The following is a 20,537-nucleotide window of genomic DNA, read 5'->3' as shown; positions in this document are numbered from 1 at the left end:
AAAATCTGTAAAGGAGCAATGATTTTCTCAAACCTAATTCCATGCTCCAGACCAAAACTCTTGCTTTTCCAGAGGTTACTCCATTGGCTACTTTTGTTCTACTTTATTTTAAGAAAAGTAAAAAATTAATGAAAAAATAGAGGGCTATATTGTGACTTGCACACCAAGAGCGTTTTCTGACCACAGTTTTTACAAACTAGTCCAAGCGTAATCAGATTGGATGGTGAACATCTTCATTGGTTTGTGTCATTAACTGAAATGGCAATGGAGTCTGGGGATGAAACCATGCATTATATTTCAGATATAGACTGAAAGTCAATATGAAATTTGACTTCTGATTGGAAAACCAATTTAAAATTATGATTGACAGTTTAATGAAAAGACTTTTAATTCACTTGTACGTCACACAGCAACTTTTAATCTATGTCGATATGCTAAAATATTAAAGATGTGGGGTTAATTTTCCAAATAGATGCAAAAGCTAATCTGGAAATAGCTGCAATACAAAGTCAGTCAGGTGAGTCAATCAACAGTTTAACAAACAGAATTTCTAAGGTTTGACAAGAATTTAATCTTTATATGTCTTGATGTGGATACTTAAAATTTTTGTAATGGATTTAAAACTACCTTCCCAAGCAAAGGTTGTACAAGCCCTTAGTTTTGTTCCATCAGAAACTTGGACAAATACACAAGACACTTCCTGAATGCTGCATCTGTTTAGAAACCTGCCATCTTTGTTACCTTTCAGTCAAAAACACCTGATGCAGATGTTGAGTGTTCTGGGGAGACGTAGCTTTGTTTGACTTCTCAGTGGCATATTGTTGTTCATACAGAGCCTGGCTCTGCTGGAGGTCTCTTCCGGTTAAAGGGAGTTGTCCCTCTCCACTGTCATCACATGTTTGCTCAGAAGGAAGGATGAGGTTTAAAAGTCACTGACTCAATGTGATCAGAACAATGTGATTGGCCATTCTGTAATTTGACCTAAACCCAACTAATCAAATTTGAACCAAATTGGATTCCTTACAACCAGACATGAATTGAGTCCATTTGTAATGTGGCTTGAAATAACTTTGTTTCATTAACTAAACTGTATCAAACTAAATCTCAAGATTTTAAAATGTGAAATGAAGCACAGACAGCGGAAAAAACGTAAAAAAAAAAAAAAGATGCACTGCAATTTCTTTTGGTCTCGAAGAATTCAAATCTTTTTGGTGAAATAAATACAATCCATGGTGCCATCAGACGTTTTCATGCTTCAGTCTAAGGGTTGCTTCTTAAGTGGAGTGTCAAACCGTGAAGGTTAGTAACAACTCAAAGACAAACTGAATCAAAAAGAACACTATCACAAAAAGAAGTAAACGGTACAGATGATCACACTTCACACTTATATCCGGAAATAATGCCGAGATGGCTGCGGCTCAGTTCATCGCCATGCATTTCATACCTGTGAAACAATTTTGCAAATATGCACTTTATCTCAGTTTATTGTTCGGTCCAACTAAAGTATTTTCGGAAATTATAGGAACAAACTATTGATTCTGAAAACTTTGACTCAAACCCTGATTGTTCTACTCTGGTTCTTACCCTCATTTATCCCAGATTACTTTTAGTAGACATTAAATATTGTAACCTCTGATCTAATCAAACTAGGTGGATAATATTGATTTATGAAACCATATTTCCCCACAGTAAACTACTGATGTGGTAGAATATTGTAAATGACTGGAAATGTTTGGCGTGGATTATACCAAATGTTTCCTTGGCAAATGATTCCTGAAACATCCCAAAGCAGGCGGCTCCATTTAGTATCTCAGAAAGTCAGGTGCAGAATTACCTAAAGATATAGAGGTATGAAAGGATGGAAAGGACGTAGAGATGAAATGACCAGCAGCCACCAGGATCTATGCTTTTCATATACAGGAATGCTAGAAGGAGTAAAACCATGGTTTACCTATGTAATGTCTACTGAACTGCTTTGCTCAAAAATGAAAAATTATCTCTCATATTAACAAATGGTGTACTTAGTGTGTGTAGAAATGCAGGCAGATATTCAGTTTGCTCTTGTAATTTATTTACAAATATTAAAAACTACATACCATCTTCATTCTAAAGCAGAACAAAACATGTCCACCTTCACGCTTCTGCTCTAACTCATGCTTATATCCAAAAGGTTTATTGTACATATTTAAAAAAACATCTAAAATCCTTATCAGACTACGGACAGAACAAAGCTGAGCGCTGCCGTTAAGTCAAACATATTGCACAGCCTGACTTTATTCATATTTTTTATCTTCATAAATAGTGCAAATGGCATTTTTTCTTAAACAGGAATGTTCTAGAGCCTCAGTCAGATATAACAGTATGAACTTTGTACAGTGAACAAAATCAACACAAAGCAGGAAACAAATCCAACTCTGTCTAAGAAATAAAATAATAATTAGTAAGAAAGAAAAAACAAGAATCAACACAAAATGTATACAGATTGCCACAGACAACAAAATAAATATTCTCCTCTACGGAGAAGAGAATCCACCTGAAGATGACCAGGTGAGTTTTATTCTGTCAAAGAAATAGTAAACACGAGAAGTACAAAAGAAAAACAGAAGCAGGTTGTTAGAACTGAAAAAAAAAAGTCCGGTTTTAGCTCCACATGGACCCCCGGGTCAGAGTCAGCTACATGTTCTACTCGGTCTACTCCTGTGGGATCAGTGTGTGTTTTATCTCGCTTTCGGGCCACAACAAGTGGATTTCCCTTCAGCAGACTGGCAGTCAGTTAGATTGGAGGGGAGTCGGGCGGAGTGGGAGGAGAGTGGGGGGTGGGAGGGGTACCTTAGTGCTCTGTAGAGCAGTGACTCAGTGGGAATCCTTCTGTGTCCTGTCAGAACAGGAAGCAGCAGGAGGGGTGAGGGATTAGGAGATGAGGGCACAGGCAGTGAGGAGTTAGGAGCCCACTCAGGAAAACAACACAAACACAAGCAGGCAGATGGAGCTTCCACACCGCTCATCCAGTCCAGCCGTCTGTCTGCCAAACAAGTGCTGCTGGAGGGTTCAGGGAGGTGGGAGGTTTGGGGGGTGGGGGGAAGGGGGGAGGACTTACTTGATGTTGTTGGCATCTGCCACAGCGGCTGGGAAGGAGGAAGTGGAGAAAGAGTCTTTTATGGACTTTGTGGGCGGGCCCAGGACGTGTCCCGGCAACCAGCCCTCGGCCTCGGGTGACTGGCTGTCGGCTGGCCGAAAAACAAGGTACATGTTCTGCTGATTGATGGTCAGGACTTGGACCACGTCTCCTCTGCTGACACATATCTCGTTCTCTTTGAGTGCAGAGTAGTCCTGAGTGACCCGCATGGTGGAGAAGAGGCCGTTACAGTCATCATGCTGAGGGGGGGAGGGTGAGCAGGGGGGAGAGGTTAGGGATCGCAGCAGTGCAGAGAGTCAACATGTCTTCTCACATTCAAGCTCAACTAAAATGTGCATCTACCTACATAAACAAGCCAAATATCAACTGGAGGATAACACCATGAGGCTTTCATACTAGTAACCTGAGTAGCTAGTAACTAATCGGGATCCTAATAAGTAAACAATAAACCAACCTAAGCACACTGTACCAACAGTCAAGCATGGTGGTGACAGCATCATGCTGTGGTTCTGTGAAATACACAAAGATATTTTCTTACTTAGTTCAATTTAAGTTTTTCTTGAAGGTACTTCTATCTGAGACAGCTCTGCTTCTGACTCCGGTGAGTCACAGTCAAGCTGTTGGAGAAGAAGCTAGTAAAGTCAGAGCATAGTGTGCTAGATATTCCACTACCCACTGGACTGCAGCCTAGATTTTAACCTTAGCTTTTAGGTCAGCTAACTTACAGAGTGTGTGTTGTGTTTACTCAAATTTCAGAATGAAAGGTGCACCAAAAATACCTGAATAAAAGAGCATGCTGCAAGAATGCAGAAACTTACACTGGATTCAAAGCAAGAGGAGCTGCCATTGGAGGTAGACACTTTTAAAGGGCTCTTCTCACTGAAGCCCAGAGCTGAGGACGGCCGGCTGTGGGAGGATGAAGATGGCCGGTTTCCTGACGATGAGGACCGTCTGATCAGAGAGGAGCCGCTGTCTTTGCTTTGACACTGCTGGTACACAATGGGAGACTGCAGAGCTGCAAACACACACAAAAGGTTAGAGTTGATTGTTTCTGTTGAGCTGCCACTGGATAACGTGGGGCAGTAGAAAATGCCTCTTCCTCATTGTTTAGTTGCTTCAACACCTTGGTGCCATTTGTATACAATATTGATATAGCCTATGTGCAGAGAGTGGGATAGTAGTTTTCTGGTCTTTCATTATGATGCCATTTTCCACAATGAGTTCATCTCTGTAGGGACAAATGGACACAACGCAGGCTCAAGTTGTCTCTTTGTTTGGCCATCCTCTTTATGAAGACAGCTAGCTCTTTAAACATGTTGTCGATGTTGTAGGTTCCATTTTCAGCCAGACTTTCTGGGGTCCGGTGCTCTGGATCTTGTGTCAGATAGATTGTAGTTTCATTTCATATGTCACATTTATAATGAACAGTCAGTGGACCACCCAACCTGCTAGCACATGTCTGTTTCTGTTAGTGTAGCAGCTAATACATAAGGATAGCTTTAACTGAAACCAGATGTGATGAATACAGATGTTAACATTGAGTCATATGCCTTGATCATCCATGTGACATAGCTGAGAACCAAGGATTAGTTAAGGGATTAATGTTTTGCGTATAGGGGTACGTGTGTGTTGGTGTGTGTGTGTGTGTGTGTGTGTCCACACCTGACAGGAAGTCATTCTGAGCATCCAGGATGTTCTGGATGTGTTGGACCCAGACCTGCTTGGTGTCGACGTTGGCGGCCTGCAGAGTGAAGCGCTCCGATGAGCCGCGAGAGAACATGACGAATTTGCAGGCATCGTTTTCAACAGTTTCCTCTAATCCCAGGTTGGTCACCTGTGGGGGATCCAGTAACAATAGTAATGCCGATCATTCAGCAGCCATTTTGTGTTTGAATGAATGAATGAAAGAATGAATATCTATCCATCCATCTATCAATCAATCTATCACAGCTGTTCAGTCATCTTTAAGTAAAATGCTATGAGCGTTTCTAAGTCTGGCATCAGTCAGTGGAATATCTGACAGGATCCTCTACCCACCTTAATAGCTTTTTTGAACTGGTAGCCAGGTGTGGATGAGCCTTTCCTGAGCAGTTCACTGAAGATGACGATTTGCTCAAAGAGGAAGACTCTGCGTTCTTTGGATCGCGACAAGACTCCAGCATCTTGTTCCGTCACAAAGAAGGTTTCCTGCTGCAGTAGTTTGCCCTGATTGGCCAGATTTCCCTGCAGAGACGACCAGGGTGGCTTTAAAAGCTGAAGTTTCAAAAGGACTCCAGTCAGTGAAATGTTGGCATGATAACACACCTCATATCCCTGAAGCCGGCCCAGATTCATCATGTCGTTGCAGAGCTTAGGAACCTCAGACATCAACGCCACAGCTTTCTGTCATACGAGACAGAAAACAGTCTTGGGGTCTCAGGAAAAATAGCCAAACATTCTAGATGCAGCTGGACTCTACACACACAGTATTCTCTCTCTACATGATAGATCTGGTTTACCTCAATTTGCTTACAGTCAATGCCAGCCTTAGAGCTGTACTTCAGGTAGTCCTAAGAAGAGACATTAGCACCCAGTCAACAGTGATTCAAACAGGTCGCTTATCAAGCTACAGTGCCTAGAAAAAGTGTTCATACTCCTGGAAAAATCACCAACTTCAATGTATTTTAGTTATTAGGACAACACAAAGAACACAGATAATGAAGAGGAAGAAAATGAGTTTCATTTTAGAAATGACCGCAGAGTGTGTTGCCAGTACTGAGAACAGATAGTTTGTGTTTGTAATGTGTGTGTTACATACACACAACAGTGTTTGTAAAGGGTATGAATACATTTACATGCTTTTCACACGGTGTCTGCAGGCTCTGGAACATTAAATAGAAAAAGCAACATTTGCCAGATCACAGTGTAAAATAAATGTAGTGTGCTGTTTCAGTGTTTGGTACCTTTAGCAGCAGCTGGTATTTGGTAATTCTCTGGATGGGTTTAATGAGGAAATCACTGATGCTCAATTTAGATTGAATGTCCTGCTGAATCCCCTGAAAAGCAGAACATTAACAACACAGACATCTGGTGTTTGGTCAGATGCTTCTGACAATATATCAGTCACAGAAATTATCCTGGAACAAGAACAAGTTAAAAAAAATAAAAATGTTAACAAGGACTGATGTTACTCACTAATAAAAAACTGAAAATCATGAGGGAATAATGTATGTTAAGACAGTCAGATATTGATAATAATAAAAAAAGACTACGTACGTCAAAGAATTTGTCATATTCTGCAACGATGTACTCTGATTTGGGTTTATTCTGACAGTAAACCACATACATGTGCAGTCTTCTCTCCTGCAACACAAACATGAGGTCTTCACACAGTTCAACGCAGGAATGTTAGACATCCTTCTTTTCTGTTTTTACTCACATGCTTGATGAAAAGTTCTGGGAGGAGCCCGTTGTCGTCAACACACTTCTCAAGCTCTCCTACGAAGAACCTGAGGCACACCAGAGGAACGTCAGCAGCAGATACAGAATGCTTCCAGCCCCAACTGGGAGACTTACTCTCTGTGCCAGTCATAGATGCGGTGAATGTTCCCAAATACTATTTTCTCTTTTCCCTTCATGTCCTCTGGAACGCCCTTCTCTTCTATCCTCTTCATGAATCCCTGCAGAGAGACAAAAAATGATGGTGAAGCTGCTGTGTTGTGCTTCGCCTCACCAAAGCCTGGAATGGAATCCTTACCTCCACCACGATTCCCAGGTCTTTGACGTAGTCCTTCTCTGTCTGAATGAGCTCGTTCAGGACAAACCTGAACACACAAACCACAGCGTGAACACGTCAGTCACATCATTATCATCTGCAGTGATGCTGCGGATCACAGCAGTGTAGAAGAAAGTTAGCCTGAGTACTCACGTCCGGTGTCTCATAGCTTTGGCTTTCTGGTCCTGTTCGGAGTTCCGTGCCTGAACCGGTGTGTGTTGTTCCGGTGGAGATGGAGGGGTGAAGCCTGGATACGGTTCCACCGTCTGAACAGGAAACAAGCAACGTTATTCATGCATAGGGCTACAAAGTCAGCCTTCTGCAACCTGAAGAATATTTCTAGGCCTAAAGTTTAAAGTCCCAGCAAGATCAAGATGAAACTCGTCCAGATGTTTTTATTTAGTTGCACTGATTACAGTAACGGTGTCTTCACCAGTCTGTCTAAAAAAAAAAAATCATTCAGACATCTGCAGCTGATCCAGAATGCGGCTGCATCCAGGCAAGGTGATCAGGGTGCTGACGTTTCCGAACAGCAGGGGGCAGTAGTGGTGAAGAGATCTCTTCTGGAATCAGCTGATAGGTCAACACTATCAGCTGATTGCTGAACAGAGAGCAGTATTGGAGCTAACTTTAAACAAATGTCCTCCGGGAAAACAACCCACTGTGTCTCTATCAAACATAACATAACATCCCACAGCATCTACTGCAGCACATGTTTTACTCATGAGACACAGAATTACATTGCATTTGAAATGTGCAGATGAAACTTTGCTAGCAACAAATTGCAGAAAGCAAATAAAATCACAGTAACAATCATACAGTTATTTTGGTTGAAAACCAGTTGGAAACTGTTTTCTTTTTTTTTATATCTGAGGATGCATGAAGTTTGGACAGAGCTCATGCTACAGTATAGCAGTCCACAGAAGGGTTATGGTTGTTTTCAGCTCCCAGACCAATGAAGAGCTTCAATCTCCCATAAGACTGAAGTGAAACGACACTGACCAGGAGAACCAAAGTGGAAGCCGATATAAACAAACTTAGAGGACTCAGCGGCTGATTCAAACCAGTTAACAGACACGGTGTTGCTCTGTGTCTGACAGCAGGATGCCTGCATGTTCTTAACATATTATGATGAGTTTGCTTCTTTACCTTTTCATATTTAGATTTTTTTAAGAGTTGTACAAGGTTTTTATAATATACAATACTATTAAATTACATTTAAGTTAAGTAACTATGGTGATTATCATACCTATGATTAGAATTTATTGTCACCATCGCATGTCTAGAGATAAGATGCGTAAAGAAAAGTTGGTGGCTTTTTGGCTGGTTAACTACATTAGGACGTCAAAGGGCAATTCATTTACAACAAATAGTGGTGATGGCCAACACATTCACACAAGATTTTACATGACAAGAAGACTGATCTAAGACAAATGTTACAAAATAAAATTAATTAATAAAAGCTTGGGCTAAAAATTACTTGAACTGCAGTAATACAAAAGTGACCTTCAGTCAGGGCATTAAATCTACAGTTAAAAAAAAACAAAAAACAAAACACTGACTGTAGGGATAAAAAAGTTTGTTCTGTTTGTTCTGCAGAGGATGTGCAGAGGATCAGTAGAATCCACCAAGACTTTTTTCAGGCTTTGGACACTGATCTGGACTTAAATGGGTCCATAATGTCCTACAGTTGAATTTTAATGATTGCTCTGTATTCTTTGATAAGCAATTACCCATTTTTAAATTCAACAAGCCAAACCAGCAAAGAAAGGAGAAACTGAGAACAACTTCAATGAAATAGCTGTAAAACATTTTCATAAAAACACAATCAACATTTAAGCTCCTCAACTCCCAGAGGTGAGCTTCACCACAGATCCTATCAGACCTTATGGGTCTAAGATTGCTTCTTGTTCTAAAACTAAATATGGTAAGTAATTTTGTGGCCATTTGTTCTTCTGCTTATGATTCAGGATAATTCTGTTCTCTAGCTGGTGACTCACCATCTTGGTTTTAACCAACTTCTCTATGGCGCTAACCAGCTCTGCAGCGCTGGGGACGTCAGAGGACGACTGCAGAGATGTTAGCAAGGATGAAGACTTTGTGAGGAAGACAGACGGAGCAGCAGGTTAGATTGGAAGGAAAGGAGGAAAACCATAAGAACCCAGTTACAGTTATATTCCATCACAACAATACTGAAAACATGAAAGAAGAAAAGCAAAGCTGAAAAGAAAATCTATGTAAAAACTCATTTAAAATCTTCAGATGTGGATTTTTTTTAGATACATCAAACAATGTGATCACTTGTTAAATCCATAATCAAAATGTAAGAATTAGAGTGTAAATGAAGATGAGGAAATATTTAATTCCAATTAAAATAATGTAAAATCTGTGAAAAATAAATTGAGATTTAAGATTTTACTGGACAAAATGTCGGTGTGAATTCAAAGCTGAGGTGAATAAACTCTCAGAGAAACCAAAACCTCCTCTGGTACCTTTTCTTCTGAAGCTGAGGGGTCCTTCATGATCTCCATGGGTGGAGGAAGAGGAAGGTGGGGCTCATCGTCTGGCTCTGGCTCCTCCTCTCCACCACTCTGTATCCCAGGAGACTGCTTCGATGGAGGGTTCCCATCCTTGATGCTTACTCTCTGGTACAGGAGACATGGAACAGCTAATGAAGGATCTTCATCTTGTTGATTCATGAACAGCAGTAGATCATTACGGCTCGGTGGTGGACGCTCATGTAGCTAATTAAACCATGTGAGAAAATTGCTCTCACTGGAAATCTAACAAAAAATATATAAATAATTCACAGAAGCACAGGAGCAGTATTATATATTGTTCAGATACATAGTACAATTTTATAGCACAATCAATAACTATGTTAACTTCAGTTGTTATAAAAATGTATACATCAAATATAAATAAAAAGAAATATGACTTTATAATTTAACGCCTTGAAATTGGGCCTCTGTCACTTTATAAACTCCTGTTTCTGAAGCTCCGCCTTCAGGAAGTCATCAAAACAAGGCTCCTCTATTAACCCTTTAACAACGTTTCTACCAGTGACAGCAGATGCACTAGGAGCTTACTAATTACTGCTGGCTAGTCTGAAAGAGTTGAGTGGAGGAGTCACAGAGGGTGTGGGGGGGGGGGGGTGTGGGGGGGGAGACTGCACTGTTAGATGGAAACTCCTCCTTGGAGCTGCAGTTTCCAAGTCCACCCAGGTGTTTGGCACAGCTGTGAGATTAAAGGAATTCTCAAATGTGCGTGAAAGAACCAAGGCAACACTCCAGGTATCTTTGGATGATTATAACATGATGTAAAGCTCAACAAAGTTGATTTTACATAACACCTTTATGTAGGTTTTAAAAAACAAGAGAACAGCAGCAGCTGCTCATGAAAGCATCTTAAAACAATTTGACCCGTTTAACTTTTTGGTGGCTCCAGTGGAGTTTATATGACAGCTGCTTGACAAGAAGGACAGAAAGGCTCAGTATTATTCCTTTTAGGAAAATTGCTTTTGGTAAAACAAGCTGCTACTCAATGGAATCTCACTCTGATGATCATCAGAAATTTTAACAAACACATTTAAGATACACCTAATGAAATGGATTATTAATAATAAGAGCTGTCAACACTTTATGCACTATCCCTTTAATAAATACATTCTTTTAAAAAAATCTAATATCACAATGCAATGAAGAAAATTAATTTTTTCAACTTGTGTTCATTAACCTTGCCTATGTATATCTGGACAGCAGAGTGTGGTATGTTGACTTTTACATATTCTTTAATGCACACCGGAAAATTGTGTATATGACTCTGAATTATTGAACTCAAGTATTGTTGCCTTAATGCTTTAATAAGGGAACCTCATCAGCATGCAGTAGTTCCAGTAAGTGAATGGATCTGTGCTGCAGAAACAGATCTGCTGATGTCCCGTTTGTCGCTCAGCTTACAGGGAAATCTGATGTGTCCACATCTTTGTTTGCATGTAAGCCAGGAAGTTGAGATCTGATGACCCAGGTCAGATTTTAAAGCCAGGGGGGAGTTGTGATGTTTACTGATGTCAGCCTTAATCTGGACCATCAAGAACTGATGCTAAATACCAGCAATGACTGGGTCTGGACACTGGGAAAAGATGCCAAGTCAACTTTTGTGACTTGGGGAGCGGGTGCTGAACAGCTGACAGGAATTATTTAAAGTTTGTCCAGGACTATTTTTTTTCCTCTCTCGGCATTTCAGTTTTAACGCAGACTGATTATTTCAAGCTTTTCTGGGGCTGACCTACAAAGAGGCTGATGAGCAGCAACGAGTTGAAATGTGACTACAGATGCTGAACTACATTTTTTTCATATATCAATATCATGCAAACATACTTAAAGCCTGTAACTGTGTGTGCAAGAATGTGTGTGGAGGTGTGTAGGGGTGTAGGTGTGTATTTGCTTAACACACACACACAGTGTGTGTTAAGCAAATATAATCTCTCCCTCACAAAAAGAGGAACTTTCTTTGTTTACTTTCCAAGTTGTAAATGTAAACAGAGTTATTATATAGCTTTACAACAGGAACATGTGTTTATCTTTAAACTCTGGAGTCAACAGTCAAAACAAAAACAACAACTTTTGAAGAAGAATAAAAGCAGGATAACAGGGATTATTATTTCATTTGGAGACTTTTTTCATTTTAGTTTTTGACCTTTGTTTCTCCATAAAGTTGAAATGTTTACTGTAAATCTAATATTTTCTTTAACAGCAGGTTCAAGCCTCAGGTCTCACTGCTTACCTCTTCATTGTCCTTTCCTGGCTGACTGCGCTCATTAGCCTTTCCACCACCATCTCTTCCAGAACCAAGTTCTAGAAAAACAGAAGGGCATATTTTTCTAAAGTGATAAAAGCAGCTAATAGGTGTATCAACAACATTTGTCTAGAAAAATCCATGTTGCATCAGAACGGAAGCGTTTCAGCTTCACCCCATTTCCTTCTGTAGACAACTGAGGTTTTGTGCATCAGTGTGAATGAATACAGATGCCAGAAGGAGCTGAGTCCCACCTGGCTTCTTCTGCTTAGTGCTGGATGGTTTCTTGCCGGAGCTGATCCTGCGGCCTGAACTGGGCAGCCACTTCCACTTCTGGTTTCCAGAACGTTTGGAAACATTTGGAGAACTGGACTGAAGGGAGTTGAGGGACGGCTGCGGCTGCAGGTTCGCTACAGACTCGGTCTTCCTGTCAGAGCTGCTCACATGGTAGTTCTCTGAAAACACACACACACACACACAAAAAAGAAAAAGAAATCACATTTTTCACATGGGGCAAAGTTTTGTCAGGACCAGTGATGAAATTATAAAATATTTCAGACATGCAATAAACTCCAGACAATTAAGCCATCATGTTTTATATTTTATATACTTGTTGATAATGGATACTGTTCCCCAACAATGCTTAGGTGAAAGCTCCAAGCTGTTCATATGTTGAGCTCGTCCAGCTGCATCTCTCTGCCTGACTTGATGCTGGACAGGTCAGAGTCTCAGTCAAGATCCCAAAGGGTTTGAACATTTTAGACCAAGTCACTGGATCTATGCTTTTATCTTCATTTTTGAGACAAAAGGTTTATCATCACAGTTTCCAGTAAAACCAGTGCTGCCAGAAACCACCAGCATTGTGAGGGTAAAAAGAATTTCCAATAGGGGTTACAACCAAGCATGGCCTTGAGAAAAATGCTCACCACACCTGAACAAGCAGCAGGTATGTCAGAGGGAGAGGTCACTGAAGAAGGAACACACTGTTGCACAGCATCCTACTGCAGAACCTACATCACATTCCACTGTCCAGAGACTGGCCGAAAATGTCCTACTGAGAGCATGTTAAAGCCATACAAGCCCAGTTAAAAGTGACCATTAGTTGGCAAATTCTTCTCTTATGTAATTTAAAGAAAAAATATCTCCTACGCCTGCATGAACAATCGTCTATGGTCTGATATCAGAAGAAGCACAATGTCTCAAAGCTTGTTAAACCTGTCTAGTCACAAGTCAACTTACACTTTCACTTTTCATGGTTAAGAATGGAGTCTTCTGGTTTAGAGTGAAGATGAAAGTTAAAATACTTACATTTTAGTTTGCCGTGCCCAAAAAGGACTTGGGCACAAGACATAATCATTTCCAACATTATCTTCTACAATAAAAGGCCAAAGTTGGTCTAATATTAATCTTCAACAGAAGCTGGTGACTCACCATGAGACACTTTCATGGTGAACTAAAATCAATCGGTTGGATAAAGAAATTTGACTAAACTAATAATTTGATCCCTTCCATTTAATAATAATAATTAATAATTTAATAATAATTTAATGTAATAAACCTTTTTAAAATGTTACATCCAGTGGTGTAACTACCAGATGTCGTTCTATGTAAAAGTGATGTTTCCTTATTTCATTTCTATTGCTTGTTGTTCTACAACAATGAAATGTTTCCCTTAGACTGGAAATGTACGTTGTGGCATTGAAAGTTATTTGCGGTGTTACACATTTCTTTTGTTTTGATCTCAAACAAAAAACCCCCCAAGATAAACAAATTTAAAAACAAAAGTGTTCAAATGACAATTTCATTCATTAGCACAAAACGCTCTCCTGACTAACCCCATTTCAAAAGATAATTTACGGTCAAACTTTTCAACAAGTTATACCAACTATGGCAAAAGAAACTGCCATCAAAATTTTATGACCTCAAGTTTACCAAGTCCTAGAGAGCTGAAGTAACCCCATGGAATCACACTACTACCACCTTGTCTGACTGTATGTATAATGTCCTTTCTGAAAGGCTTTAACGCTTTGACAGAAATTCAGCCACCAAACAGTTTCAGTGTTGTCTCTTTAGTCCATAGTACAATTTCTTGGGATCATCAAGATGTTTTTTTCTTAAATATGAGATGATGCTTTAAGTTCTTCTGGCTCAGCAGTGATTTTGAACGTCAATAATACCATTTTAGTCCAGCCTCTTTTTGACTGTTGAATCATGAAGCAGCCGAGTGTTGTGGATCAGCTGCACTCCCACACAGCTGCTAGCAATGAGCTGCTGAGGAGTTTGCTGCGATTGGTGCTGTGGGAGTTCTGGACATGTTCCATGTACCACAAAGCCTGCTAATGTCAGATGGATTTAAAGATGAAGGATCAATGCAAAGACAAAGAAAAGCAGTTTGTTTACTATGACAGTTTTTAAAATAATGGGAAACGTAAATAGGCTCTGAAAACTCAAACTGCCTCTGAATTTCGAACAGGGTGAACATTCTGCTGTAGATAATTTGCAAAGAAAATATGTGGTGATTTTAGGTCTAACAAATACCTGTTGACTAAAAATTATTACTGGAAAAAAATACTCCAGGAAAAAATAAGTTGGTTATTGTAGCTCATAGATCCAAAAATTGTTTTTTTCCTCCTGGTTGTCTATGGAGAGAAGGCCACCCATTTATGTTGCATAATGAATGGAGAAGTTAATGTTAATCCCCTAGAAAACAAAATGAGCAGCAGGAGTGAGAGCCTGCTGTTCTTTTGTTTTTGACTTTCTCCATAGAATCATTTGGATGTGCTAGTGCTGGTGGCAGCATGACTACAATTGATCATTCTATTCTATTTAACAAATGAGCTAACACAGGGAAAAATACTAACTAACTTGCATGGTTTAAATCTACCTTTCAGATAGAAGACAATATCTAAACTTGTCATTTCACAAACTCTCCCCATCACCATGGAGATCTCAGGGATCCATTCCAGGACCTACTCCATTTTCTGTTCATATAAAACTATCTACAGCAGCTTTATGCTCATCCATTCACCTCTATGCAGATGGCATTCTGTGTGGCCCATCCCCCAAAAACTTCAAGAGAGTTTGAATAAAATTTTGCAATCTTGGTCTTCTTTCAAAGTTTTTTTACAGTCACTGACACTTTCAAACATCACCAGTTCAAATGGCAAAGTTATTTCTGGCAAAGTTGATGACTGAACATTCCTGGCCATTTACTTGCATATTATTATTTGAAGAAACAAATCTGGTAACTTCAGGCTCCCAGATTTACACCCAAGGATAAACCAGACATTTGTCAGTATACATTTCTCTTTCTGATATCTTGGCTGTTTTATTTCTTCCCAAAATCACAATATAAAGTTTGTTTAAGGTGTTGCCTTAAAATACATCTAGTGTTGTCTTTATTTCCATTTAACTCAAATGTCTTTACACAACCTATCATAAATATACAAAGCAATGATATCATCTGGGCTTTTCCAGGTTCTTGAAAGGCATTGTAATTTTAGTCTATGTATATTTCTGAAATTAAAGAAAAAGAAATTTCTCATTCTGTTATTTATCAAACAAATAATAGTGGAAATCATGATTAATCTCAACCAGGAACAAGTACACACATGTTAAATGCATTTTGTTGCTCACAATTGTAACACTAACCCATGTGATTCTTAGATTTTGGTCTTAGCTGCAGTAAACATTAGAATGCATCAGTAAACCTACAGCTGCCATGTTTATGTTCCTACTCTCAGGTTTTATTTTTCTTTATTCGTCTAACCGAGGTTTGTCTTCCAGTTACTGGGTCGCATATTTCATTTATTGAGTCCATCCTGTCCCCTCTTGTGTGGCAAAGGAAGATATGGTTGCTGGTGTGTTTACCTTATCGGACTGTGTCAGCAGCGAAGCCCAGATAAAACTTTTCTAAACATTTGCTGTGCTGCACAGTGCTAAGGAGGTTTTCCAACAACCCTGACAACACAGAACCACATAGCACAAACGGTTTCCATGTTATATGTAATTTCACCTGTAGAAACATCAGTTGGGAACAAATGCATCAGCTCAATGTTCATGCAAGTGGAGAAGTTTCATTCAGCTGGAGGGCCATGAGCCTAAAACTCCTCAGGCCTAAATATGAGAAGATGCTAAATATTCCTGACACTAAATACTGCTGCAGACATAGCCATGTGTTGGTAAGTGAGAAGGCAGGTCAGAGGTCACCTCATCACCTGGGAGTGTTCTTTTGTGCTTTCAGCACAATAACAGATAGTCACTGAGAGGCTGTGGCAGCTGGCTGACCACAGAAACCCATCAAAATCTCACGAGTCACACCATAACTGAGAACTGTCATGATGTCATCTTCTTCTCCCACAGGCAGAAGTGATACTGCAGAATGTTATGGTCAGCAACTGGAAGAGACACACTAAAGTAGCTGACTGCAAGTGTGTTTCCCGTTTCTCTCATTCTTTGGATGACATCTTAAAAGCTATTTTGGAAAGAGTAAATAAAAACTATAGCCTTATAACCAGACATACATTTATAAAATAATCATCTCTGTACCTGTGGTCTTTGTGCCAAATGTCCCATTTTGCAGATGCACCAGAATAGAATAATTACAGAAGTAAAGAAACTTGAAACTTCATTTTCACAAAGAGCATGGCAGAAAAGTAAATTGGATCCTCCTGATTAGAAAAAAAAGAAAGGTCCCAATATTTTTGACAAAATTTTATGTAAAAAAACAACATAAAGTAGAACATAAATGTAAATGGATGAATTTATATATCGCTTTCCGGTCATACCGAGCCACATCAACTCTATAACACTCACAAAAACACTGAACAACATAACTGTTGAACAGTGTTGTTGAGATGCATGGGTTTTATTTAATATCCCTAAATAAAACATAGTACAACAAATTGCCTTTGAAATAATCCAAGTAGCAATTTGAGTCCAAATGCAGTTCTGTTTATGAACTGAGGTTTGTTGATGTTTACAGTTTAACACACACTGTGTGGCAAAAAGCTAACAGCACATCACCCTCAAAACATCCGTACACTGAAACATGGTGGTGGAAGCATGAGGCTGTGGGGATGTTTTTGTTTAGCATGCTCAGGGAAGCTGGTTAAAGATTATGGATGAAGCTAAATAATATCAGGATTTAGTTTACAGACAGAACTACAAAAGAAGGGCTTCAAACAAAGCTCATATGACACTACAATGGTCCAGTCAAAGTCCAGACAGCAATTTAACTGATGATCAGTGAGAAGACTGAAAACTGAATGTTTGCCTAAGTTTCTCATCCAGTACAACTGAGATTGAGGGTTAGGTATTCTGTAAAGAATACCATTCCAGTAGTATAAAGTAGGAAGAGACATGACGCATAAGCTGGTTGTAAAAAGCATTAAGTTAGGAGCTGAACAAAATAGACAACACTTTAGAAGTTCACATGCAAAAGTAAAAAAAAAAAGAAAAAAAGGTTTCTTCAAGTTCATATATTTGCATTTCTTGGTTGTCATATTTGTAAAAAGTAAAACCCTAGAAAAACTTGTGTGTTTATTAGGCTGAGTGAATTGTCTAATCTGTATGCTGACTGACCAACTGGTTGAACTGGAATCAGACAAAAAAAAATTAACATTATGTAACAGTGTATTGTTTTACCCCCTTAATCTTTTGGTTATCACATAGCAACTACAGTGTTCACCAACGTCAGTAAGCATTCAGAGGAAATGTAATGTAATGCAAACAATCAACATAAGCAGAGCTCCGTGCTGGGCCTGGTGCTGTGATGTCAGCAGCAGCTTCACTACGACTCCACACTGACGGTCAGTCAGGTGAGACAACAAGGAAGTTTTTGTTCTGCAGCCACAGAGACAGACCATCTACTGTTAAAACTACCATCACTCACTACCTTTAATCTCTCTCACACACCGAAGCTGCAGACTGAATACAGTAGAACAAGGGTTTTTGTCCACTTCACACATCTGTACACACTTGATGTCATTTTATAAGTGAAACACACACTTATAAAATGAGTCTGAATGGCTCTAAAGACAGCACACAGACACACCTCAATTTCTGTTAATTAATTCTTTAATTAATGTTTGCCCCAACCACTGAGCAAAGCAGGAAATCGTACCTCCCTAGTGTGGTGTTGGGACGTATCCAACTCTCAACAGCTTGTAGTTCACATAGCTACAGAAAGAGTTGGTTGATGCTAATAGATTATGTTCATGTAGAGGAATTCAAATACATTTTCAGGTTCTCTTTATTCCCCTCATTTGCATAGAACTGGGTAGATTCCAAAATCCCATTTGCCAATGAATGTATGCTTATTTGCTTATGATACTCAAGAAGCCTCACAAATCTAATAAGATCAATAAGTAAAGAAACATATATTGAAGATATAAAACATCACTAATGTCTTTCACCTAAAAAAAGGTTGAAGGGATGTGATCCTTCTAGGCTGGACTGTTAGAATTCTGTACTAACAGAATCTTCCAAAAAGATTTTTTTCCACATTTAGACAGTTGCCATCAGACTGCAGTTTTTTAGGGGGTTCCTAACAGAACAATGGACGGCAGATCTGCTCTCATGTTGAACAGTTCTGGTTTCCTCTTTAGCTTTGCTGTGACATCATTATGACCAGTGAGCTGGAGAACTACACACACTGAATACCATTTCTCTTCTATATTATTCCTAATCTTGCATATATCATTGTTGTTACTCTATACTTATTGCTGTTTTCTGTTCAACCTTTAGTCACTGGGCTTCCATCCTGAACCTGATTGTATTGGAAAAATATCAGTTTAAAAAAAATGGCTACATGCAAAATAAAAGCTCACGATGTCTCAATAAAATCAGTTGGGAAGTTAAAGATTGGGTTTAGATCAGTCTTCCAATTGAACAATGACAATAAGCTCACCAACAAATTAGCTACAAATTAGTTTTGGATTTACCATCACAAAGCCCTGTCTCAATCTTACAAAACATTTTTTGTAACTTCTGCAGGCAAAATTCCCAAAGCTATTGTAAGAAGCCTGTTATAGAAAAGCATTTGACCCAAGTCATATATTAAAAGGCAATTCTATCAAATACAGAAATGAAACATATGGAAGCATCTAAATCAGAAGAAATTTTTTTTTAAAACATTTAAACAAATATTTTTGGGTCCCCTGACTGACATAAAACAGGCAAACTGTAGTTTGAGTATTATCTGGTTTCATTAAAAAAAAAAAAAATGCTGTACTGGGCTTTGAGCATCATCAAGGGAATGTCAAACTCTAATCTGAAAAAAGGTGCACCTCCCAGGTGTCCCTGTGGATACGAAGCTGAAGAAGATGGCGTCCACATGTGACCCAAAGTAGGTGGCTTCATATCTAGTTCTGCCTCACAAACTGTCCCAACCCTGGCTGGGCTTCCTCCAGCAAACAGGAGAGAATCAGACCAATTCTGCAGTGACCACACCTGACACACACACATATACACACACACACACCCACACTCACGACAGCCGCCCTGGTCACAACACAGTAAACCGAAACACAAACTGTAATTCTCACATTCAACTAGATGGAATTTATGTGAGTGAAGCAAACGTTTTATCATGATTATTATAAATATAGAATGAGAAAAGTACAAACACCACACTCATACCGCCTTCCTCCCCACATGCTTTTGTGTCAATGACAGGAAGAGACACTAATCTGGGAAGATGACATTCCTCTCATACCTCCCTCTGCTCTCCGCCTTACATATCTAGCAACAGAAAGCTCAGTGGATACATGTGATGGAGGGAAGGCAACCTCAGAAAATAGACCTGGAGAAAGAAACACTGAAAGTTACTAGACTGTAGCTGTAGCATATTTCTTCTTGGATTTGTTTCTGACAAACCTAAAGCAGGTAAAACAAGACAGACATTTGCTTACAAGCTGTTTACAACTATCTGATTAGAGCTACATATTTATGCATATGACCTCTGCAATCTCTGCTGAAACAGCATCTACCACAAAAAGTAGCTTTATTCAAGAATTTAAAGTCAAAACTAAAATTAAATCAGTTGAGTTTCTGTATGGATGTAAATGGAGATTTGTTGCCCTGGGAAATAAATTGGCCTAATGCATTTAAGTCAACACACCAGACAACGACTGTCTGAGTTTGAAGATTTTTACTGAAACTTTTGGAGAGACATTTTTCCAGTCTGAATGGCAGAGGGTTACACATGATCTCACACATCATATTTAGCAGAAACATGATTAACAGTGAGACATGACTGCTGATAGGAATCTGTCCCACTGCTGAATAATGACAGGATTTAACATTTTTAGTAGAACTTGTGAATCAAGGGTTGGGTCAAGTCAAATTGATTTAAACTCCCCAGCTACTTACTAGGTGTACATGTTCAGCTGCTTAAGACAAACAGTGAGTCAACCAACCACAGGAATGCAAGATGACTAGCTGAAGTTCAAAGAGCATCAGAATGTAGAAGGAAGGGGATTTAAGAGTCTGGACATAACGCAGCATGATAGTTTGTTCCACATAGACTGGTCTGGAATTTAAAACTGCTTCAGAAAATTATACATAAAACAGATTATTATCATCATTATTAACTGAAACTTCTAATTGCACTGGCTCTCTAAAATCTTATTAACAAAAAAATGTTGAATGATTCAATAAGCCTCAGAGTCGGCAGCAATGTTCACATGTTGGAATCAGATTTTGCCATTACTAAGCAATATTGTCTTGAAACATTTTTGGTCAACTAGACTCAGCTGACCATGGCTTAAACATCACAGGCTGAGAATAGTTGCAGTAGATTTCTTATGCCTACTTCAGGCAGGATGATGCACCAAGTCACAAAGCTCA

At 39.2% G+C, this 20,537-nt stretch overlaps 1 protein-coding gene across 3 annotated transcripts in view; it reads right to left on the bottom strand.

Annotated features, from left to right (window-relative positions):
- Window positions 1-20,537, bottom strand: part of kalrna (kalirin RhoGEF kinase a) — an 88,619-nt gene that overhangs the window by 16,735 nt on the left and 51,347 nt on the right. For 2 of the 3 annotated variants that reach the window (XR_003596278.1, XM_028023687.1), the window contains exons 27-42: window positions 11,942-12,142; window positions 11,676-11,746; window positions 9,383-9,535; window positions 8,891-8,986; window positions 7,044-7,156; window positions 6,873-6,939; window positions 6,692-6,795; window positions 6,555-6,624; window positions 6,392-6,478; window positions 6,079-6,171; window positions 5,635-5,685; window positions 5,441-5,518; window positions 5,174-5,359; window positions 4,799-4,970; window positions 3,955-4,151; window positions 3,098-3,375 (exon numbers count right to left, since the gene is read on the bottom strand). Coding sequence is in view for 2 of the 3 variants with exons in the window: in XM_028023687.1 (XP_027879488.1) it covers window positions 3,098-3,375; window positions 3,955-4,151; window positions 4,799-4,970; window positions 5,174-5,359; window positions 5,441-5,518; window positions 5,635-5,685; window positions 6,079-6,171; window positions 6,392-6,478; window positions 6,555-6,624; window positions 6,692-6,795; window positions 6,873-6,939; window positions 7,044-7,156; window positions 8,891-8,986; window positions 9,383-9,535; window positions 11,676-11,746; window positions 11,942-12,142 (2,017 nt within the window). In the remaining variant the exon portion in view is untranslated. The remainder of the gene's footprint in view (window positions 1-3,097; window positions 3,376-3,954; window positions 4,152-4,798; window positions 4,971-5,173; window positions 5,360-5,440; window positions 5,519-5,634; window positions 5,686-6,078; window positions 6,172-6,391; window positions 6,479-6,554; window positions 6,625-6,691; window positions 6,796-6,872; window positions 6,940-7,043; window positions 7,157-8,890; window positions 8,987-9,382; window positions 9,536-11,675; window positions 11,747-11,941; window positions 12,143-20,537) is intronic. The other variant, XM_028023686.1, reaches the window with a different exon arrangement.

This window comes from Xiphophorus couchianus, chromosome 7 (genome assembly GCF_001444195.1).
Source record: "Xiphophorus couchianus chromosome 7, X_couchianus-1.0, whole genome shotgun sequence".
NCBI classification, from domain to species: domain Eukaryota; kingdom Metazoa; phylum Chordata; class Actinopteri; order Cyprinodontiformes; family Poeciliidae; genus Xiphophorus; species Xiphophorus couchianus.
Note: the sequence above shows the minus strand (reverse complement) of the source record. Positions and strands in the feature narration are given on the sequence as shown.